Source organism: Oryza sativa, chromosome 7, assembly GCF_034140825.1.
Source record: "Oryza sativa Japonica Group chromosome 7, ASM3414082v1".
Lineage (NCBI taxonomy): Eukaryota > Viridiplantae > Streptophyta > Magnoliopsida > Poales > Poaceae > Oryza > Oryza sativa.
The window spans coordinates 1,232,016-1,256,121 of NC_089041.1; the positions used below are offsets into that span (position 1 = coordinate 1,232,016).

Consider the following 24,106-nt stretch of genomic DNA (forward strand, 5'->3'; position numbering starts at 1 on the left):
TACGCATTTCGTCATGTAAAAACTCTCGAGACTTTTGTGAGAACTTGCATTTGACATTCGCTATTGCAACGAAGTACAATTAGACTTTTTAGAGGTTGTCGGTGATATGGGCCCGGGATATCATGTTTAGAGGGAGGAGGCTGCCCCCAAGGCCATGTGGCCCTCCCCTAAGGGGAGTGAGGCCTAAGGTGGGGTGGCGGCCACTTCTTCCCAAAAACTAGTCGGAGGAGGCTGCCCCCCAATGCCACGTGGCCCTCCCCCGAGGGGAGTCAGGCCCGAGGTGGGGTGGCGGCCACTCCTTCACAAAGACTAGTCGGAGGAGGCTGCCCCCCAATGACACGTGGCCCTCCCCCGAGGGGAGTTAGGCCCGAGGTGGGGTGGCGGCCACTCCCTTCCAGAGATTGGACGGAGGAGGCTGCCCCCAATACCACGTGGCCCTCCGAGTCCCTCCAGATCTGCACGACGATCATAGAGATGGCGGGGGGTGATGACCAGGTCATGGCGAGCTTCTTCCCCATGACCCTCAGGGGCCAAGCGCGGGGTTGGCTCATGAACCTGCTGCCTGCCTCGGTCTACTCTTGGGAGGACTCTTGCAGTTGAGCTCCGGGTGCCGTCGAAACCCGGGACCCCCTGTGCTGGCTCTTCCATAGCGGCTAGCTTTGGTCCCGCCGGCTGGCTATGGTGCCCGGCCCGGCTCAACTAATCGTCCTTTCAAGCCTCAAGTATTTTTAATTTTTCAATTCATCAGCTTAATACAGCTTGAAGTCTTATATTTCTTTTCCCCCCATTCTTTTCTCATGGCCCTGCGACGCTCGCGTGTTGCGCATTCGTTTGCTTCCTCAGTGGTAAGAGCCCAATCTCTCTCTCATCTACATGAATGTTTCCTCGCCAAGTGTGGGGGCTAAGTTTTCTAGCCCTATTCCAGCCTTAAGTTGAGCTCCGGGTGCCGTCGAAGCCAGGGACCCCCTGTGCTGGCTCTTCCGTAGCGGCTAGCTTTGGCCCCGCCGGCTGGCTACGGCGCCCGGCCCGGCTCAACTGTAGACAGGGATCGCTGGCTCTAGAGTTTTTCGGCTCTCACACTCGTGCGAAAGTTGTCGTCCGTGTAGAAGGGAGAGATATTGGAAGGAGGCCACCGAAAGGAAAGAGCAAACATAATATGTAGCGTGGGGACACAGGCTCGTGGGAACCTGACCTCATTTGCTAAGTGATCACAGGCTTCCCAAGATGGTTCGGAACCCATGGTGGGGGGCTCTCTTCGAGCTAAAGGTTTGAAAGGTCGCGACATGCAAGCAAGGTTTGTGTTTGCTTCATTCATACAAGCAATTCTTTTCTATAAGTGTGGGGCTACGATTCCTAGCTCTATCCTAGCGCTGCGTCGAGCTCTGGGCGCCGTCGACGCCTGGGGCCCCCTGTGCTGGCTCTTCTGTAGCGGCTGGCTTTGGCCCTGACGGCTGGCTACAGCGCCCAGCTTGGCTTGATCGTGGGTGAAGATTGTTGGCTATGGAAAATTTAGTCCTCGCACTCGCGCGAAGATAATCGTTTGCATAGAATTATTATTGCTTATATTTATCTCTCGCCCATCTCTTCCTCGCGGTCCCGCGGTACCCACGTGTCGCGCGCTCGTTTGCCCCCCTTGGTAACAAAAAGTTTGTATTCGCTTCATCTATTCAAATGATTCTTTGCTAAAAGTGTGGGGGCTACGATTCCTAGCTCTATCCTAGCCCTGCGTCGAGCTCTGGTCGCCGTCGACGCCCGGGGCCGCCTATGCTGGCTCTTCCATAGCAGCTAGCTTTGGCCCCGCCGGCTGGCTACGGCGCCTAGCCTGGCTTGATCGCGGGTAAAGATTGCTGGCTATGGAAAGTTCAGTCCTCACGCTCACACGAAAATAATTGTTTGAATAGATGAAGTAGAACACCAACAGAGGTTAACAAAAGGCAGGGGCAAGCGAGGTACGCGGCGTAAGGTCACGGGCCCGAGAGAATCTAACAACGTTTGCTGAGTATATACAGGAAATAAGTTCACGGCCTAAGGTACGTGCTAAACTCCCGAGCCCACAGCGCTTCGGAAACCGGGAGGACAGTGGGAAGTTAAGGCGACGTATGAACGTGACTAAACTCCCACCGCCCAACTCCCAGAATGATAGGATAGAAGATCGGGCCCACATGTCAACTGACTAGAAGATTGGCGTCAACCCTGACCACCTGGGAAAGGTTTTGGTCAGGACTAACGCCGGGGGCTACTGTCGGTGATATGGGCCCAGGGGTATCATGTTTAGAGGGAGGAGGCTGCCCCTAAGGCCACGTGGCCCTCCCCCGATGGGAGTCAGGCCCGAGGTGGGGTGGCGGCCACTCCTTCACAAAGACTAGTCGGAGGAGACTGCCCCCCAATGACACGCGGCCCTCCCCCGAGGGGAGTTAGGCCCGAGGTGGGGTGGCGGCCACTCCCTTCTAGAGATTGGACGGAGGAGGCTGCCCCCCAATGCCACGTGGCCCTCCCTCGAGGGGGATCGGGTCCGAGGTAGGGCGGTGGCCACTCCCTGGCCGAGACTAGAGGGAAAAGGATGCCCTAGGCGCCACGTGGCCCTCCCCCGAGGGGGGATCGGGCCGCCTGAGGTCGGGCGGCGGCCGCCCCCTCCCGTGCCTAGGGGTCGGGCTCCCCTGACCCCCTCTCTAGGTCACCATGTACGGTGGGTTAAGTGTCCGCCTCCAGGTGCCCACCTACCCGCATTTATGGCGGCCCGAGTAGTCGCGCCACGCCACATTTAATGCGGTGTGCAATGCACTCAACCGGTCTGTGACCGGTCGAATGACCGATGGGACTGGGGTAGTGCACCTGTGCGCTGCTCGTGTGTCAGGTGACGTGCAGCCTGTCACATCCTGATTTTCGTTTCAGGATTTATAAATTATTTAATAAATTATTAATAGAATTTATATTAAATGTTCTTTAATTTACAAGTGAAGTTAAATGTGGGAAATAAAATTTCCTAAATATAAAGCATGGATGGATTTAATTTTTTATTAAATTCTCCATGATTAATTATACTCTCTGAAATTTTCTCGGAATTTTCGGAGCTCAATTCCTAAATGATACAAAGAACAGTTCAGTAATTATTTGATCAATAATGATCTAATTATAATTGTTAAGAGCTTTTCTTGTTTAAAATCCTTAAATTATAAATTGTTGTTTAAAAGGAATTATTAGAAATGATTTTAAAAGCCTAAAAGAGAAGATCTAATTTTAATTTGTTAAATCTCAATATAAAATTGGGCTAGATAAAATTTCATTAAATACTTTGCTTAATTCTATAATTCCTAGATTTTTCTCGGATTTATTTGAGCTAAGGAAGTATTTTTAATAAATGGAATTGCATTTCATGAATAATTTAAATTGAAAAAGGTTTTTAAAAGTCTTCTTTTGGCTTTGGGCCGAAAGCCGGCCCAAAACCTCTCTTTCTCTCTCCCTCCCCGGCCCAGTCCGCCGAGCTGCCGCTCTCCTCTCTCTCTCTGTCGCTGACAGGTGGGCCCCACTTGTCGGATCCGTCGTCTTCCTCCGGCCGCCGCCGCCCGAAACCCTAGCCTAGCCGCGCCGCCGCCGCTTTCCAATCCGGCCGCTCCTTTCCTTCTCCGGTGAAATCGATTGAGGGGAAATAATCTCCTCGATCTCCTCTTCCTTTTCTCTTATAGAAACTCCGGTCAATTTCCTTTGGAAATAGGCGGATTCGAGTTGGATTCGGATTCGTTTTTCCCCAATCTTTCCTTCTCGTCGACGGCAGCCGTGGGCCTTCGCCGCCGCCTCCTAGCCCCTTTAAAAGGATCCCCGAGCTCTCCTCTACCCGCCGCCTCTCTCGCCTTCGCCCGCCGTCGTGTGTAGCGCCCTAGCCTCATGAGCTTTTGCGCCGCCGTCGCCGCCGTTCGTCCAGCCGTGCGCCGCCGTCGCTACGGTCGTCGTCGTCGCTCGGGAAGGCCACCGTCGGGATCGCCAAGTCGTCGCCGTCCCCGTCCGCCCCTTCGCCGCCGTCGAAGATCGCCGGAGCACCGTCGCCGCCGTCGACCCGATCTCCGCCGCCGCTTCTTCCTCGTCGCCGGCGCCGTCTGTTGCTCTTCCGCCGTGGTTTTGGTCACCGGTGAGTTCGCCGCGTCGTCCTCTACCCGTTGGTGCCCTCCGTTCGCGTCGCCGCGCCGTCGTTCGCCGGCGAGCATGCGCGTCCGAGCCGCCCGAGTCGCCGCCGGTGCTGACGTCATCGCTGCCGTCGTCGCTGACGTCATCGTTGCCGTTTCCCGTAAGCCGGTCGTGGACCGTTCGATCTCGGCCGTCCGTTTTGGATAGGATCGATCTCGGCCGTCCGTTCTCGTGAACCGTTGCCGTGCACCCGGTCCACCGCAAACCCTAGCCGCTGACGCAATAATCCTTCTTTTCCTTTTCAAAAATAATTCATTATTGCGTCATAATTCAATTAAAATCCATATAAGTGTTTTAATCCGATTTAATCTTTAAAAATTCATAACTAATTCATCTTAACTCAGTTTAATGTGGTTCAAGTTGAAAAAATTATATAAAATAAAGATCTACATATTAAAATTGTCCATAAATTGAATTAAATTTATTTAATTCTTTTTAAATGGGCTTTAATTAGATTTAATCTTGTAAAATTCATAATAAATTCATATGAAGTCAGAATGAGGCCGTTCAAGTCTCATAATTCATCTAAAATTATGATCTACATGTTTGTTTACTTTTTATGTATTGTTTATTTGGTTTTTATTAGTCTTTTTCTTCGTTTTGCGTGTTAGCTTGTCGTTTTCGTCGTTGTGAAGGTTCGCGAATGCGCCGGAAGTATTCAAGAAGATTAATTGAAGACCGATTATTGCAAGGCAAGTCACACAGATCCTAAACACAATCCTTTGAGCATGTTGATCCTATATTTAAATTCTCTATTTATTTCAACTGTGCATTTATTTTCGAATGTCACTGGGTGGTGTGAATCTATTCCTTTGTTATGGCCTGTTTGCATTGATTACTTTAATCCTTGATACCTTGGGTTATTATAATTTGACTAGTTGAGCTTTATATATTGGTTCAGCTAGATATTAGATGTGATTGCTTAGCCATGCTTAGAAACATTAGCACACTATTGGGATAACTTATGATTCATTATTATTTAATGATGGTTTAATGATAGTTCACGATGGTTAATCGTGATTGGTTAATTAATTACTTGCCAACTAAAACTTGATAATGGTGGGTTGTGAGCACATGGTTTTGAGAGTCGTGCTCATGACAATTAAGGACCGGTTCGCGAGCTACTATTGTGAAACATTAACCGTGCCAACCACAAGCCAGCGTGGGCAACGGCTTTACCTTTTGTATAACATGGTTCATTGCGGAGCACCAGACTGAGAAGTGGCGGAGATAAGCCCACGGGGGTCGCTGGGGAGTCCATGCCTTGTTTTATAAGGGGGTGATTATGATCCAGGAATGGTGCACTGTGGTGAGTTGTGTTATGCAGAGGGTATTGTCACAGCCTCTATTCGGGTACTTTCCAGTATCGCGACGCATGGTAGACATGATGTTGAGGCTGTGTCTTGTGGGTACAGTGGTACACCTCTGGCCAGAGTAAAACTATTTGAATAGCCGTGCCCGCGGTTATGGGCGAGTTGAGCAATGTTTTTCGTGATTAGTCCCACACCTCTGACAATAATTATGGATGTTATACCTGGTAATAATTTGCTTAGCTCCTGGTTTGGAGTTAGATCTGTTCAGCCGGGTATGGTTGTTCAGAATGGTTGGGCCTGTGCAGCATGGGTGTGCTGTTCGGTGTTGATTAAAATTTCTGATTAATTACTCCACTGTTTTACTTCTCTTAAATGTTTTGCTAAATGCTGCCTTTGCAAATGAGCCTATATTATGCCATCCTTTGGTATCCTTGTGCACTTGCATATTTGCTGTGTGGCTTGCTGAGTATGTCATATGCTCACCTTGCAATAATCAATCAACCTCAGTTGAAGAAAAAGGATCCAGAAGGAGAAGACGTTTGGCTTATACCCCAGTTGAGCTGCCTGTGGGAGTGGAGCCGGAGCTTCGCTAGATTTTATTTTCCGCTGCAATTTTCTTCTTGGTGAGGACTAAGTGCCTCTTAAGTAAGTATTTATCGTTTTAGTTAATTTGATGAATCTGTATATTAAATTGTCAGTTTGTGTACCTCGGCTGATTTCTGGACGAGGATTTTATGCACAAATAAGTTCGGAAATTACTGGTGAATTTCCGGGCGTGACACAGCCCGACATGTCCCATCAAATAATGATGGTGAGAGGTTCTCATCCTCTTATCCTAGCCGGAGTCGGTCCTCCCGCTCTGGTCAAAGCAAGGCTCCCGTTTCCTGGTGTAATAGGAGCCCAGAAGTCCTCACCCATTAAATGGTGACTGACAGGGGCACCCCCCGTGTCAGGCGGCAAGATTTGACAGGCCTCATCATCAAGATGACGTGCGCTTGCTTCCCAAGTCAAGAGACAAGACATGCATTTAATGCAAAGATTGTAATCCTTCTCCACTAAGTTATGTTTTTGGCCCATGTGGTAATCCCTTGAGAGATAAAAGGAGGTACAGGCCTAGTAGGAGGGGGGGCTGGAGCCCCTGATGATCAACACCTTCTACCCCAACAAGGAGATCTTGTAATTTCTCATAAGATCAGCTAAGCACAGGAGTAGGGTATTACGTTTCTCAGCGGCGCGAACATGTATAAACCTCTTTTGTCTCATTGTCTTTAGGGGATTGAACCCCTCAAAATCACACAGCTTTACTCACCGAATCCTCGAATCTCACCCGCTGCCCCCGGCCGAACTCACAAAGAGGGGCCTCACGGTTCCCTGGTGGAGGAGTTCATTCTCCGACAGAGGTAGTCCAGTAACTTCAACACAAAAGGTGCACAGCCCAGAACAAGCGCCCTTGATAACAACACAGATGAGGAAAGTTTAAACCAGGTTTGTGAAAGAATTGAATTGGGATTGCCGTTTCTGGATAAAAGTGTATAGGTGCAGCTATCTAATCATAAACCCACGTAAAAACATCGGCTTAAAAACAAACCTTTTGCTCAGGCCGGGTGATTCAAGCTCAAAAACACAAGCTGTTTGTTACAAGAAGGCGCAACGAGCAACCGAGTTGCAAACCTGACCCTACCCCACGACCGGCGCCACCAGGTGCACGGGCTAAACACTAAACTGCCTCCCTGCACGAGTGACGGCTCCATGGTGACTGATGAGCAGTATCATGAACAATGTCGCCTCCAGCAAGGGGGGACGTACTACCAACCGTCTGCGAGTCTTCGGCCATCTTATCATCTTGTCAGAAGCTCGATGTCGGCTCCAACTTCAGCGATCTTCGAGTCCTTTGAAGCTCTTGCGGTGTTCGCAACACTCTTAACATCAAGATCAAGAGCAATGGACTTCACAAGGCCATTCAACATCTGGGGTAAGGTTAAGGACAACACGGCCAAAACATATTTTTGTACTGTTGTGAAAGAAAGAAAGAAAGCTATTGAAAACATTTAATACTCCTCCGTTTCACAATACTAGATTCATTAACATCTACTCCCTCCGTTTCACAATGTAAGTCATTCTAGCATTTCCCACATTCATATTGATGTTAATGAATCTAGACAGTACATATACTATCTAGTATTGCCCACATTCATATGCTTCATCCGTTTCACAATGGAAGTCATTCTAGCATTTCCCACATTCATATTGATGTTAATGAATCTAGACAGTACTGTCTAGATTCATTAACATCAATATGAATGTGGGAAATGCTAGAATGACTTCCATTGTGAAACGGATGAAGCATATGAATGTGGGCAATACTAGAAAGTGTTACATTGTGAAACGGAGGGAGTACTAAGCATTGTGTTGTGTATCATTGAGAAGGATACGAGAGAGCCGATTGCAACAAGGGCCCGGTATTTCGAATCAGCAACTTGGGTGTCGTCTTCAGCGATCTGTTGAATTTTCAAATAAAGAAGATGTAACAATGGGTGGACTGAAAACACTGTAACGATCACATAATTACAAAGTTCAGATAAGAGAAACTCACTTCAAGGGCAGCAGAAAGTATCTGTGCCTGACTTTGTTCATCCTTTGATTCGATTGAAAGAACAGCATAACTGGGAGAAAGATGTAGGAAATCAAACATCAACATTTTGTGCATGCTTATTAGTCCCCCCGCTCATGCAAACTTTCTCAAAATTTTGAGCATTAATGTTTCATAAAGTACATTCATAACAGCTTTATTGGACCTTACAAAATATCATACATAGATATTCAAAATTACATCTCAAGAGCATGTCAATGTCCAAAACAACATGTTTTCATGACCAGAACAGGTATTATCCAAAATTATGACAAAATAGAATCTGTAAGCATGATTACACGGAATTCAACTTGTGACTTACTTGAGTAGAAGTGTGGAATATGCCAGGTGAGCATTCTTGCTAAAAGTTGTCTTACAGCTTGATACTGAATCAATAATCTGAAATTAGCAAACAAAAAATATCAGTCTCCTAAAAATAGATTAAATAATAATTCCTAGAGTCTGAGCAGAAAAACAACAAACTCTTGTCAATCTAAGTGTCTACCAAAGCTAGTTATGTTTTGCGGACTAGTGATCCCACAAAGGAGACGCTTGCATTGGTCACTAGATGTTGTGATTATAATACAACAAATAAAATGAACTAATGGTTACATTTATGCATTACAGAACAAAATGACCGTATGTAGTTCAAGAACTGACCTCCATGCCATGGATTCTCAACCATTGGTGCAAGCATGGCTTGTCAAATAAGTTAGTAACTGCTTTAAGGGTTGTAAGCACATTTGGTGGCTGCACAGGTGGCGTTACAACCTTATGGAAAGTCTCGGCAAGTACATCTGGCAGTTCATGAGTAACTGTAGTTAATACTTGGAGTAATACTAACAAAACGATGAATTTCACAATAGTATGAAAGAAAACATTAGTTGGCAGCAATCATAAAGAGATGTAATGAAGATAACAAAGATAATCTAAGCTCGAAGAGTAAAGATAGTTCAGACAAGGCAAATAAAACATTCACAGACAGGATATATCCAAGCTGTACCATTTCCACTTTCAATAGCCTTGAGAAGTAGAGTGGCTCCATCAGGATGCAACACAAACATCCTCAGAAAATCAATAACTGCAAGATAGAGATGGACAAATATTTCAGATGGATTGCAAGCTAAATCCTACAAAAGTCAAGAAACGTGATCCCAAGCAACTGAATAGCCTAGAATAAATCTTCACTCGATGTTATATTGTCTAAAGTATATGCGGTACATGGTTTATGGCATGAACAGAACTACTTCTGTTCTGTATAAGAGAAAAGGGGGTGTAACATTCCTATTTTTACCTGTACTTTGTTTCTGCATTGGAAAGGTCAATAGAAGGACTTAACTAAATACATTTCCTTGATTGGTTTGTATTTTATGGTGCTTGGACTAAGATTAAGAGATTAAGATGCTTGATTCTCATTAGTGGGTATGACTATTGGCTTCACTTGTTTCTAACACCCACACATACACAATTTTGTTAATAAGAGACATCCAACTTTAGATCTTCTAAACACTTTTGATGGTTGCAATACGACCACTAAAGGAGTCACTACTTTTACAATTGGAAAAACATATATGTTATAGTTTTAAGCAGTAACTAAATTCCTATTGTTATTGTTACAGAAATTCCCAGTCAAAGGAAAACCTTAACAGAAATTCTGTAATAATTTATCTAAACTGCTTCCTTCTTATTACAGTTCATAATGATTTTCTTCTATTCATTTTCCTTTAATTAAATGCAAATTTCAAGGATTTGTTTCAGTGATCATCAGTTGAAAATTTCAAGAGAAAAGCATGTACCTGGAAACATCATTTGTGTAGGCCAAGACTTCAACATTTTCAGCAGCAAGGTCATGTCAGCATCTGCAAGCTTACTTGTATGATAAAATGATGTTTCTTTCAATACTTTTGCTATGGCAGCTAATCTGGACAACTCGATCTCAGACAAAGATAGTTCCTTCTGTTCCTGAATTGAAAGAAGTCAATGATTAAGTTCAAAGAAGGCACTAAGTTGAAATAAAGGAGTTTCATAGGAAAATTTCTGTCCCTGCAAGAATTGAGGACATTCCTGCACTCCAAACAGGCTAGGTACACAGCTAGAAAAAAAAAAGAGACTCAAACGGTGGGAATGGTCTGTATCAATGCTTAAAACTCATTGCCTACGAACTAAAGCATTAAAACACCAACATAGTTCTAAACTTCAAAATAGTACACAGGATGACAGGATGGTATAAACCAAGCTAAACTTCCCAGGTTCTGGGAGAAAATACTAAATTATCAGAAGAAACAAATTCACCAACAAATGATTTTTGAAATTACCAAATTAGATGAAAGTGTTGCATTGAATTCAGAGAGTTTCTTAAGAATTCCCTCAAACTGAGCCGTCTCAAATGTCAGCATTCCATTCTGCAAAGCATAAGCAAATTTTGAGTAAAATTGCAACAGGTTACAGGTTGCAACACAAAATGATAGTAGCAGCTAATTCCACTAAGGCACTAAGCACCAACCAATTTAACACAAATAATAGATATATCAGATGTGTACGAGCCCATGTGCTTACAAAATAACAAGTTACAAGATCTTGGTACAGGGTGCTAATTCATATGTATGTTAACTGTTCAGTCACTACATTAAGTTATTAACAATAACAGTAAATCCACAATCAACAATGACAAAGGTGAGTATTACCTTTGGTATGTGCTTGAAAGTTGGTTTAGGAGCACTAACTGAAAACAAGTTTGAACATTATGTTAGGACTTGTGAAGAAGCAAAAAAAGGAGAGTGGGGAAAGGGAGCAAAGCCATTATCACTGAATACAACAAAAGTAATAAAATAGATCAGTTAGATCTCTATTTTCATATCAGTGGACACATACCAGTTGAAGACGCTGATTGCCCAGGTACATATGCATTAGCTGAACCATAAACAACTCAAATGTCAACAGCAACACCATAACTGGCAAATAAAAAAATATAAATAAAACGATGGAAAAAAACATATACCTCCAGTGTAGGGGTCCCGAAAAGATGGATCTGGAACAAAATTATTCTGGCCAGAATTCTGTAGTATAAATTCTACCACTTGTTGGCGATATGTCAAAGGGAGATTCTCCTTCAGGAGCCATTTGTCCGCAACTGCATACGGATCATCTGCAAGAAAGTACGCGAGTGTCAGAGTGATGTCAAGAGAGTCTCTAAAGGTAAATGCACATGCAAGCAAAGGACCTTGCATTTAGTGGACACTTAAATGGTAAAACTCTCTTTTGTAAAGTAAGCATATGAATTATAATACTAATTGGGTTACTCTAGAACCAGTAGCAGACAAAAGCATTAAAAAAAAGAGGCATACCTGATCGATTATAGGGTAGCTTTCGCATAGGCTCTCCATCTCCAATGTCAACATTAAAAACTGCATGGATTTCAGATGAACATAAGTAAATGATGAGGTTAGCACAAAAATATATCCAACAGAAGGCAACTTACCAAAATCATAACGAACACCATCATGAAACTGGCCTGGTGCAGCTGCAGCATCCCCAGGTCCATCCACTACTTCACCAATCTAGCATGATTTTTTAATAACAAGGTAAAATCACATATAAAATCAAAACAAAGTGCAGGTCAAGCATGGGCATGGAAAAATATAAACAGAGAGCATCATTTATGACACCTGTTACGCAGTAAATGTGTTAAGCTCCCTATAATGCTAATACCTCATAGGTATGTCAAATTGCATAGGTTGCATTTAAGTTAAATATATTTATCAATATCAAACAGCAAATAATGAAAAGACACCTTCAACATTCATATTATCTCATGTGAAGGAATGGCAACTTAGGGGGGACACAATGGAGATACTAAAAGCACAAAAGTGCTTACTTTGTCCCATTTTAGCTCTTTTGAATTCCAAGAATAAGCAACACCATTGTCCCCTTCTCTAACAATCAGTGTCTGACCATCAGAGTTTCCTGCTTACAAGCAAACAAGTTCAAAAATGATGATACTATTATGCAAAGATAAAGAAAGATGAACTTTTCATTCCTTCAACTTGAACATCACAAAGTTACTAAAGAATCGGTAGACAATTGAGTTTCACAACTGCAATATTTTATCAAAATACTCTAGACATTTCCAAAAGTCTAATTTAGCATAAACCCACAAAGTACTTTCAAGTACAAAACTTCATTTAGAGATCAAGTCTAATTCTTATGCTTCTTAACTCTAGTAGCATGCTGTTTTGATTTATTTTTTTTAAAAAAAAAAGGCAAACAGCTTAAGAATTTTCTATGTATATTTAAGCAACGTAGGAATATCAACAATAATCTAAAAAAATTGATAAGAAATGAGGTATGTGACCTGGAACTTGCAGTGCCTCAATTCCTGGTAGATCCGACAACTTCAATCCACCGACAGTCTTTCTATACAAGCAAAATAAAAGGCACAAAAACTATCGGTCAAATTAAAACTTGATATTGCATGAATAAACATCAGGTTCTATTATTCAAATAAAAAGATTAAAAGAATCATGTCTAAACTGTAAATAGACTACTTTATGCATCCTTTATGCATACCGATAAGGTTACAATTAGGTCACGTTGATACCCAAAAGAGGGGGGGGCACGTTGAGAAGATGTCAATACTTCGCATAGAACATAAATAGAATAATTCAAGAAGCAAAGCGAACCAACCTACTAAGTATGTACTGAGAAATAAGATCTGTAAAAGCTGCAAGCTCCTCATCACTGCAAAACCTATTATTGTCAGTTGTCCATATCCTCACGATTCCATCAGAGCATGCAGTTACAATATCTCCGTTTTCCAAGAATTTAGCACCCCATATGCAACCTGGGTGTTCAATGCTTTGAACACAGATCCCATCTGCATTATACAACTAGCAAAGTCATTTGATCAAGTACATGAGGTGCTTAATGTGCATTCTGCTACATACTTATAACAACCATACAAAACACCCTTTTTTTTGAAAAAGCATGCATGATCCCTGCTTAGCAAAACATACACTTCACTGGGTTTCACCTCAAAGATCGTTTCCTTTGTTACAAAAGCAAGAAATGTGAATACAAACATGTACTACCAACTACCATACCAAGGTGTCATATACAAAACTAGTTAAGATCAGATCTGGAGCAGAGGAAGCTGAATCTTACATAATGATTTTAACTACAAAGTTACATTTCTTTAGACAAAGGAGTTTGTAAAACGGATTGCACTTCACAATGGAAAAATCAGTTCAGAAATTGTTTGGAACAAATGTTCATGGTAGGACTCATGAGTTGACTATGCAAGTATAATCAATCCAATGAAAAAATACTACTGAATTTTAACATGAACTCAGTCTAAGAAGAACGCAGAACAAATCACCTTTCCATATCTTGGCAGATCGATCTTCACTGCCACTAACAATTACCCCAGATGAATGTGCGTCCACAGAATACACAAGAGAAGTGTGTCCAATCATCTCCAACAGGGGCTGGCCAGTTAATGCCCACACCTTAATAGTGCTGTGACCAAACAAAATATCATTTGCGAGCGTGCGTGATAAAATACAGTGATGCACATGTGTGTGATAAAATTTTAAAAAAAAGGATTAAGGGGTGGCTAAATTTTTTTAGTAAACCAAAGGGCCCCTGCATGAGAAGTAGGCCTTAGAAGAAGCAACAGCAATAACAATGATCAAACAATAATGTAAATGTGCTGCTTTTCTAGTTCGAGACAAACCGACAGTTTTTATCTCTCTATTTGTAAGTGAAGCTGGTTACTCACCCATCATGTGAGGCAGAGAGGATCCCGAGCCCTGGCATTTGTGCTAAACATCGAACAGTATCTGCCGTAACAATGTTACACAAAATGAGGTCAAATAAACATGGGTGAGCTAGCAACAAAACACAAAAACAAACTTATGCTTATATATTGAGAAGGGCACTGACAATCAATTCATAAATGATATTTTTCTCTTTGCATAAAACAAATGCATAACATTTTGCTCCAGTGCAACCAGAATCAATTCTAAAGTGAGAAAAAAAAATTGACCAGAGTAAAATTGACAACTCTCAGCTATCTGGTGAACCACACTATTACAGTAGAAGCACCCTTGCACACATATACATTTGTGTCAATGTCCAAGAAAGTATAAACAATAAACAGAGTATTATGCATTAGGAACAGGCAAATAACCTGCATGTCCTGTGAATGTATGTAGACATGTCCTTCCTTTCCAAAACTTAATTGTGGAATCACTTGAGCCTGTATGAAGGAGGAAAAGCATCAATAGATCATTTGACGAATTTTTGGTCACATTTGTTCAGAACAAGTCCCAGGAAACACTATAATAAATTGAGGTTCAGTATGCATTTTGTACCCCCTGCACTGTATTGTGGAAATTGAGACGTTTACCTATACTAGTAAACCCATTTTCCTTCGCCTCTAAGGTAGCGGTTGCTAGACACATAGCTACTTAGTACATCCAATAAGAATTACTATTATAAGTACTTTCAAAAAGCCAAAACAATTCCAGATGAACCATTGCTTTCGGGATATTTCCAGTAAACCATCAGATTCCAAAAGTTTGATAGGAAGCTCAAACCAATCACATTGGATCAGTTATGAACAAGGTGCCAGTGCACAAATACAGAAAATAAACAAGTACCAAGTAAAAACGAAATAAATGTGAAGGCATAACAGATGCTCTACCAGTAAATAGTTCTCCAGATGGCAGCATCAGAACAGTTTGCACGGCAACCTTGTGAGCTTCCCAAACCTCTACTACACTGCCATTTCTCCACCGTCTTACAGTGCTGTATGGACAATTGGCAATACATATATCAGATAGGACAACAATAAACCACTCTAATAAGGACCCTTAATTGTTTATTAGTATTAGGCCATCCTGTCATTAGAACAAACAATTTAAGAAAGAGTAAATAGCAGATGCGTGTGCCTAAAATACCAAATACTTAGAGGCAGCTTTTGACACAAATTATTAGTAGTAACATTTGCAACAGAGCCTCAAAGGAAAAGGAAACAGAAGTAGAAACATGAATTGGCACAAAATGAAAGAAAATGAGTGATCCATAAATAAGAAGGTGCCAAAGCTATACAAATTATCATAGCATGTTACATTATGCCATTGACAACATACATTTTTTTAATGAAATTAGCATAGGATAGTAATTAGCAAGCAGAAACAGAACCAAGCCATATAAGAAAGCAGCATAGAATTATATTGATTTCTCAGAGAAAACCTACCAATCCATGGATGAAGAGATGATGTCGCCATTGTTGTCTACAGCAAGTCCAGTAACTTGTGAAGTGTGACCCTTCATAGTCTCAACAACCTCTCCTTTATGCAAATCCCAGAGCAAAACAAGAGTATCCATTCCACCAGAAACAAGTCCTCCTTCAGGAAAGCGGTCTGAAGGAGGGATCCAAGCCAATGGTCCCACAAAACTGGAATGTCCAACAAGAGTCTTCGAGAGAACGTATTCATGCTTCTTTTCTGGGTGCTGTGTCCAGAATCTCACTGTCCGGTCTCTTGAGGATGTTGCAATCCCAGCATCCCCACAGATACAAATGCCACGAACCTGTTGAGGAGTAAATCGCAATAAGCAGACCATGAAACAAGTGTGCTTGCAAATGTAAAATTAGAAGAATGTGTTGTTAATGTGGAAGGGCACAATAAGCATAATTGAACTATATTGCGCTGAAATTGAAAAACCTGAGGATCGCACAAAGAAAAGCTGCAATTAGCTCATGTCATATAAGATACGCATTCTACAGGCACAGACATGCATAACAAAACATGCTTTGTAATGAAAAAAAAAGGACGAAAATGTTGTCAAATTGACAAGGAACATTCTGGATGGGACTGAATTACTGAGATCGGGTGGAGCAGGGAACAGGAAGTTCTACTGTGATACGAAATGAAGAGAATCACATCAAATTTGAGACCAAGCAACTGATCACTCACGAGTTCACCAATCTACTAATTACCCAAAGTACAATAATCACTGGCGAGGACATCCACGATAACCCTCCACTAAACCCCCAAAATCCACAGTAACACAGTGAATTCACATGCGATAGATTGGGTAGAACTTGCCGACCGAACTAGCAATCAAAACAGCAGTTGGCTCTGACACTAAGCAAGCTTGCCGACCGAACTAAACTAAACTAGCAATGCACGAGCGTTTGAAATCTACGAACCCAAGTAAGGCACCGAACAAACAGGAGGAGAGCGCGAGAGCTAGAACAGCGAGCGCAACCAAGCTAGGTCGAGCTACCCCCAATTCGGAGCCGCAAGCAGCACCGCCGTCCCCGCAACAAAACGCGCCATCGCCCTACTATAGCAGATCGATACCGCAGCCCGCGGCGTCCGCGAGCGGACCCGAGCCCCCCACCGGCGAGCGCTCGGATCGGGGAACGACGGCGGAATCGCGCAGACTTGCGGGAGAAGCAAAGCGGAGACGAGGCGAGAAGCGACGCCGAGAGGTGCGGGAGGGAGGGAGGAGGGGACGCTTACGTCATCCTCGTGGCCGCGTAGCTGCGCGCTGAGGTGGTACTGCGCCATGGAGGCGGCGGCGCCGTCGTACGGGCGGCGCGCGGCGGAGGAGGCGAGGCGGAGAGAGAGATCGGCGACGGCGAAGGGAGGAGGCGAGCCGACGAGTCGAGACTGACACGATGGTATCATCGTTTCGTTCTTATAGAAGATGGGCCGGATAGCTTGTGGGCTCTCAAATGGGCCAAAATGTTTCTTGCTGCCACGTTTCGGACCAACACTTCTTGGATATTCCTTTCCGGCCCAACTAGGCTTCAGCTTCGTGGTTTTGCGACAGTGTTCGGCGCGGCTGGGCCAAGCCCAACAGTAAGAATAGTTGTGGTGTAGAAGTTTGATGTTTATGGTTAAGTTCGAAGAAAATTTTGAAAAATTGAAACTTAGTGACTTTTACTTAGTTTAAAAATATGGTAGGGCTAGGTATATATAGGTGGTGTGTTCTATGTGATTCCTTTTAAAGAAAATCTAGTACTCCTTTGGAACGCAATATTCTAAGAGCATCACCAAGAGATTGACAATAATCAAATCCCAAAGCTATGTTTTTTTAAGCTTCTAAAATGAATATAGGAAGTGAGAAAACTAATCAGTAACCCCTCCCTCCCTTTAACTACCAACAGAGAAAATTAGTTTTTTCTGCTGCTCCTTATGCGCGCACCGCGTGGCCAGCTTCTCCTTCATCTCGCAATACCCTGATCCCTATGCGCGCACCGCGTGGCCAACTCCTCCTTCATCTCGCAATACCCGGAGTTGGGAACCTGGATTATTGGAAGATTCTGTTGGATGCGATTTAAATCTGAGGATATAGAATAGAATAAGTAAGTTGTTGGTCATACTCTAAATTACAAAAACACGCGTGTTACAATGTCACGCGCTACCAAATCTCATGGAGATATAAAAATGCACAGGAATTTGGTGGATACGAGAGAGGAAGTAGAGAGACAAAAGGAGAAGTGTCATTTGGGGCATAAGAATTAAGAAATTAATCCATAGGAATTTGATAATCTCAAAATGCTCTATAAGGCGTGTATAAGAAATTTTCTTAGATATTCCAATCCTTTGGTCCCCATCGGTTGCCCGCATCTTATTATAAGCCATAACGGCTTATTAGCGATTAAAAAATGATATGTGAGTAAAACTTTTGTATGTATGTTCTTAGTGATTGAAAAGCCAAAGTTGAAAAAAACTATGTTGAAAAAACATTAAAATCAAATTCAAAATCAAGTTTTAAAATTTAAATTTTGGCTTTGGCTTATAAACTATAGGGCAACCGATGAGGCCCTTTGTTTTGATACGTTCCTTCAAGCAACCGTTACATCTCAAACAAAAAATTAAAGATAATCCTGCATTGGATAATAGAGAACAAAATAGTGACAGAGCTTTCACCATTTCGGTTTCCGAATGGTTGGTGTACCGTTGACTGGTTAAAACGGGATTTGACTCCGCATACTACTCCAGATGAATTATTCAACACCAATCGACACAAGGATAGGATCGCATGGGCTGCCGACGAAATCTACCTCAAGATTTCTGATGCAGATATCTTCGAATCTATCTCCCTAGCTTGAAAATTCACCCGAAATTCAAAGATATCTGATATATCTTTGAATCCATCTCGCCTAGGGTGAAAATCACCTTAAAAATCCTCTCAGTTTTTTACCTCGGTCGACCAAGCCAACCAAACGAGTAATTTAATTCTGTTCTTCTTAATGGGATGTTTACAGATGAACAAGAACAATATAAAAAAATGAAGATCAATAGTGGCAAACAACAAGAATTACAGATCGCAGCTGCAAATTTTGGAGCAGAAGAAAAAGAAAACATCGAAATTTGAACAAGAACACGTCGTGTGTTCGTGTCCTTCGCTTTCGTTCTACGCCTCACCGCACGCAAGAATCGCCGGCGGCGATCGGCGGCGGTGGTTCATGCCACGGCAGCTACCCTCCCCCTCCGCCCACCGACGCGGCCGGCGCCCACGGCGCAGCTCTGGCTCCGGGGGAACACCAGCCCAACTCCGGCGAACTCGCACGGCCGGTCCTCGTCGATCCTCGCCATGGCCACGCTCTGGCTCCGCGGCACGGTCGCCGGCTCCGCGGCCGCGGCGGCGCGCTCCGCCGCCAGCCTCTGCGACGCGGCGCGGACGAGCTCGCGCATGTCGTCGTCGCCGCCGCCGCCGGCGGAGTAGCGGGAGGAGGCGAAGCTGCTGTTCCTCGACATGGTCGGCGTCGTCGGGGCGGCGAACGTCGGGTAGCCGTAGCCGAAGGCGGCGTCCGGCGGGAGGTGGCCGGCGCAGCCGGTGATGCTCCGCACGTAGAAGTCCCGCGCGCGGCACAGCGCCCGGCGCGGCGCCCGCCATAGCCAGCTCACCAGCTTGCCGCCGCCGCCGCCGCCGCTCCCGCCACTTCTCATCGCTGCTCCCGCCAAATTAATCACGCCACTAATACCCTACCCTTTTACTACTAATCTTGAGAAATTAATTAACAGGAGATAGAAGCCAACAAGTAGGAGAAGAAATGGAAGAGGAAATGAGGAAGAGGCTTTTTATAGAGGGAGAGAAGAGAGAAAGGTCTTGGCCGGATTAGCGAATGGTCATAATTAAATAAATCTTGTTTGTTCAAAGTGGATAGTGCTATTAGTTTTGTGGGACAAAATAAACGAATTCATCAAAATGGGTTGTTTTCTTAGTGATTTAAAAACCAGTGCTAAAAATAAATTACAATGAAAAAAATCTCAAAACCAACTCAAAATAAATTTAAGTTTTACATTTGAATTTGGATGTATCTGATAAACCAACCAGCAAATTAAGCTCATGGGGCATTTCGTCAACTTGCCAATTGACCAGGATACCGATGGATCGACAGAACAATGGTTCGCCGAAATGAATGGTAAAAGGAAAAATGCATTGGGTTTTTTTTAAAATCTTATCCGTATATAGCTGGATCTACATGCATCAAAGGCCACGGCATGCATGGCTCCAATACATTCGGATCATCACCGTAACTCCGAGCAAATAGGGGAGAAATCCGTTCAATCTAATCACTAATCACCACGGGGGAAATGAGAACTCACCGTATGACATGGCACCATCAGTTGACTAATAACTGTTAATTAACTAACTGAAATGGTGATAAGTACTACTATCATTTGGGAAGAAAATTGATTTGTCAGTTGAGATCATGTTTGACATAATCATACTACCATCATTATGGAAGAAATTTGATTTGTTGGTTAAGATCATGTTTGTGGAATTCGACTTTAATTCGTCGGTGGCAACTAACAATGTTTTCCTCCAATGTGTTATAAGTATCATAAATTTAGCTATTGACTAATAAGGTGGATGTTTTTTTTTTTTGCGCTGTTCTCAACTTCTCATTCATTCGTGTATAGGGCTAATATAGATGAGCACGCAATCAATAGATCGATAAGCTTAGATATATATATATATATATATATATATATATATATATATATATATATATATATATATATATATATATATATATATATATATATATATATATATATATATATATAGAGAGAGAGAGAGAGAGAGAGAGAGCTAAATCTTTGGGTTAAATATACCTAATTGCGTAGGAGAAACAGAGTGACGTTTCCGATCATACTAAAAATTACTAAATTAGTGTGTGCTACTGCTACCACGTATCACTCGGTCCCAGTACCAAATAGATGAAATATGGAGTATGATATTGTTATCAGCTTTTCTTGGTTAAAATAATTAGGTATTATTGACTTGTCCAAGCAAAAATGCTTGACGTATGTATGGCCTGGCTGGCTCTCTTTTAGTGATCACACGCTCAAACCGTTCTTAATTATATAATCATGAGTGGCAATGACGACTAATCGCTCTTAATTAAATTTCCTGACGTTTATCTCTCTTCCTTTATGCAAACACTATCAGATTGGAACGACTCCATCGTTGCTCTCCTGTTTATATCTACCGCAATTAGAATTAAATTTTAAATCATAATTTTAAAGATCATTTTATTGTTCTTTTACTTTACTTTTCATCCTTGGATTTTGATTGGATTTTAAGTTGTTAAGAACTAATATGCATCATGGATTCATGGCTTATAACCAGCAATGGATAAAAGGATGGGGCTGTGAACCAGGTGCAAGCAGGCAGGTTCACGAATCCACTTATAATATACTCTATTTGTTCTGTAATATAAGAGATTTTAAAGAATGTGACATTCGTGTTAATAGAATGTGTCACATCCCTTCAAAATCTCTTATATTTTGGGATAGAGTAAATTAGTAGATAACTAGACAGGTTACTGTTTATTTATATTATAGGTGGGTTCGTGGACTTGCCCACTTACATCATGGAACCATCCATGACAATTAATTCAGCGATGAGTTATAGATAACAACAGCAGTAGCAGCATGAAACAGTTATGTATAATACTCCCTCCGTTTCAAAATGTTTGACACCGTTGACTTTTTAGTACGTTTTTACCATTCGTTTTATTTAAAAAATTAAGTAATTATTTATTCTTTTCATATCATTTGATTCATTGTTAAATATACTTTCACGTGCAGATAAGTTTTACATATTTCATGAATTTTTTTAATAAGACGAATAGTCAAATATGTGCTAAAAAGTCAAAGGTGTTAAATATTTTAAAACGGAGAGAGTATCATCGTTCTGTTCTATGGTCGTTGGAACATGAGATATCTCCATCATCTCCTCATCTCCTGGCCCATCCAGGCCACAATACGGGTTCTGAATTTTTTTAGGACATACGGTTCTGAAATTCTGATCAGAAAACAACAGCAGCAACATATATCTCCCATGCAAATCCACGTGCATCTACAGAAAAGTCTTCGAACAAAAGCACGCGTTGATTTACTTCAATGGTCATTGGTCCTAGTATAGTTTTTGGTAATCTGTCACGTTGGTAATTGCCCATGCTGATAAGCTGATTAAACTTTAACAAAATTGAGAATATGTAGGTACCAATCAGTGGCTGCTTGAAACTTCACAAGTATTATCTTCATTTCGAAATGCATGACACCATTAACTTTTTTCATAATGTTTGATCATTTGTCTTATTTTAAAAATTAATATAAATATATAAAATTATAAGTTAATTTATAGTTTCTTCAGTGATAAAACATGTCACAATAAAATAAATAATTTTTATATATTATTTTAATAATAAAATAAATAGTTAAACGTTATACGATAAATCCACGGCATCATATATTTTGGGATGGAGATACTATTTTGGACCAAGGAGGAAGATGACTTTTCATTAAATATACATCTACCATCTTCTTACATAATTATAAGCATTTTAGATATCAATGCGATATCCAATGTGCTACCTTGACCAATAATACCTCTAAAACGTATTAGAGTTGTATATTATGATGGTTTTTTTTTAAGGATAAATCTACATAATATCATTTTTACATCGTTAGTATTTATGACTTTTATATTAACGATTAAATTTAAAAATATTTAACTTATCACTGTTTTGAAAAATAGTTTTATATTCGTGGACAGAGGAGACAAACAAAATTGGGAAGAAAAAAGAAATCCCCAAATGGATAGTCAGAACACGCGATCCTGATGACTGACAAGTGACGGCAACTGATTAGATTAAGATTAAAATATAGAAAAACAGATGCTTTCAACATACGCGAGATGGGCAAAAGGTTTAGGATTTTTACGCCGAATTTTCACCGGTCAGCAAGTCAGACACGAGCCGTCGGTAGAGGGAAGAAATTTTGGCGTATTTTTAGTTAGCATCGCCATCTATCCCCCATTGGATTAGTAAGAGTCTTTCTTTCTTCTCGGAATCATTAATTCGTGCGTGTTATCAGTCAGACTTTCGGTTTTGGACTTCAGAAGTTCAGACTTTCAGAGTTGAGATAGTTTGGTGTGTGGTTTTTTTTTTTTTTTGCCTGGTTTGTCGTAATTTGTTCTTTGGTTTGGAGGCTTCAGGAGGTCGAGGAAAGGTGAAAAGTCGTGTGATCATATGATGCCGGCATCCCATGGGATCAACGTGCGATAAAACAGCATGTTTTCCAGCATACGACCAAGATAATAACAAGAAAAATATTCAGAACAGGACAGACGACAATTGGGATATATATATATATATATATATATATATATATATATATATATATATATATGTGTGTGTGTGTGTGTGTGTGTGTGTGTGTGTGTGTGTGTGTGTGTGTGTGTGTGTGTGTAGATGGAAGGTGTTCCTTTTTCCCCCTCCTTCCATGAAGATGCTAGTAGAACGAACACACTGCACAAAATACTGAATCTTTTATTACAAAGATTAAGTTGACGTACGTAAAACGGGAAAATCATTAGCGCATGATTAATTAAATTCAATTATTAAAAACTTGATAAATAGATATATTTGATATTTTAAAGCAACTTCTATATATAAAGTTTTCGTAAAAAATCTATTGTTAGTAGTTTGAAAAGTGTACTAATTAAGACCGAGATAAAATCTGGATCTTAATCAGAAAAGAACAGGACAGTATGTACTCTGAACTAATGAAATGCACTCTCTCACCTCTGTGAACCAAACAAGCTGTATTGAGAGAAGAGAAAAATATCCATGACTAATCTCGTCATGAAAGACATAAACCCAACCATTTCTTGATGAGATAATGAGCATGACAAATGGGGGAAGGCGGCCCAACTACTAATAGGGCTGCCCAGTTGAAAGTAATCCAGCAAATTTTCCTGGAGGGCCTGGCCCAATTGAAAAGTGAACCAACTCCAAATCCATTAGCCCAGCCCGCGCGGCCGCGCCCATGACCCATCTATCCACATGAGAAGCCCACGGAAGGCAAACGTACCAAAATCCAGAGCAAGTGATGGGCTGGCCTAGGCTATGGATGGGCTGTTGGCCCAGCTCAACTATCCATCTTTGACTACACATTTTCATTCTGTTCACATCAGCTCCAACTTTAACTTGGTGACGGAATTCATGCATTTTCTTCTTCTCATTGTTGTTGTTGATTTGACTCTGCAACGAAATGAAACTTCTTGAAGCGTGTTTTTTTAAAAAAAGAAAAACTAGCTGGTTTCATTTTTGATAGGGAAATCAACGAGAGCAGCTGGTAGTTCTACGTCGAAATCATCTCCGCCTGTAATCAGTCCGGCAAACCGAACTAATGTATCAGTCGGCTCAGCATCAACCTTCTCGTAGATTTTGATTAAGAGGCTCTTTGGATTGGAAGATTTATTTTTGTTGGAAAACAATTTAATCCTGTACCAGTAATAAGTAGGAAAAAAAATTCCTTCACTATGGACTGCTTGACAATTCTACGGACGATGTGAAGGACAAGAAGAAGAGACGAAGTGCTGATCGTTAAAGTTCGCTACTACTATTGCTGCTCAGCTCAGCTCAAATCAAATTCATACGGTCAAA

The 24,106-nt window shown here is 41.9% G+C and overlaps 2 protein-coding genes across 2 annotated transcripts; both read right to left on the reverse strand.

Annotated features, from left to right (window-relative positions):
- Positions 1–6,978: 6,978 nt before the first annotated feature.
- LOC4342300 (uncharacterized) lies at positions 6,979–16,821 on the reverse strand. The gene is made up of 22 exons (XM_015792376.3): positions 16,653–16,821; positions 15,380–15,714; positions 14,825–14,928; positions 14,309–14,377; positions 13,898–13,958; positions 13,496–13,635; positions 12,805–12,994; positions 12,473–12,534; positions 11,996–12,084; positions 11,600–11,678; positions 11,466–11,525; positions 11,120–11,266; positions 10,993–11,031; positions 10,806–10,843; positions 10,437–10,523; positions 9,918–10,083; positions 9,125–9,202; positions 8,782–8,918; positions 8,444–8,520; positions 8,086–8,155; positions 7,925–7,990; positions 6,979–7,459 (listed from the first exon to the last, which is right to left on the reverse strand). The coding sequence occupies exons 1-22, from the start codon at positions 16,818–16,820 to the stop codon at positions 7,331–7,333; spliced, it is 2,391 nt and encodes a 796-aa protein (XP_015647862.2). The 5' UTR covers position 16,821; the 3' UTR covers positions 6,979–7,330.
- Positions 16,822–18,369: 1,548 nt separating this feature from the next.
- LOC4342301 (uncharacterized) lies at positions 18,370–19,218 on the reverse strand. The gene has a single exon (XM_015790289.3). The coding sequence runs from the start codon at positions 19,089–19,091 to the stop codon at positions 18,606–18,608; it is 486 nt and encodes a 161-aa protein (XP_015645775.1). The 5' UTR covers positions 19,092–19,218; the 3' UTR covers positions 18,370–18,605.
- Between the last annotated feature and the right edge of the window lie 4,888 nt (positions 19,219–24,106).

Excerpts from the sequence above, each read along its gene's own strand:
- LOC4342300 (XM_015792376.3), bottom strand. The coding sequence starts at position 16,820 with ATGATACCATCGTGTCAGTCTCGACTCGTCGGCTCGCCTCCTCCCTTC. Across the intron at positions 11,679-11,995 it reads AAGAGCTAAAATGGGACAAA|ATTGGTGAAGTAGTGGATGG; the intron begins GTAAGCACTTTT and ends AAATCATGCTAG. Across the intron at positions 10,084-10,436 it reads CAACACTTTCATCTAATTTG|GAACAGAAGGAACTATCTTT; the intron begins GTAATTTCAAAA and ends CTTTCAATTCAG.
- LOC4342301 (XM_015790289.3), bottom strand. The coding sequence starts at position 19,091 with ATGAGAAGTGGCGGGAGCGGCGGCGGCGGCGGCGGCAAGCTGGTGAGC.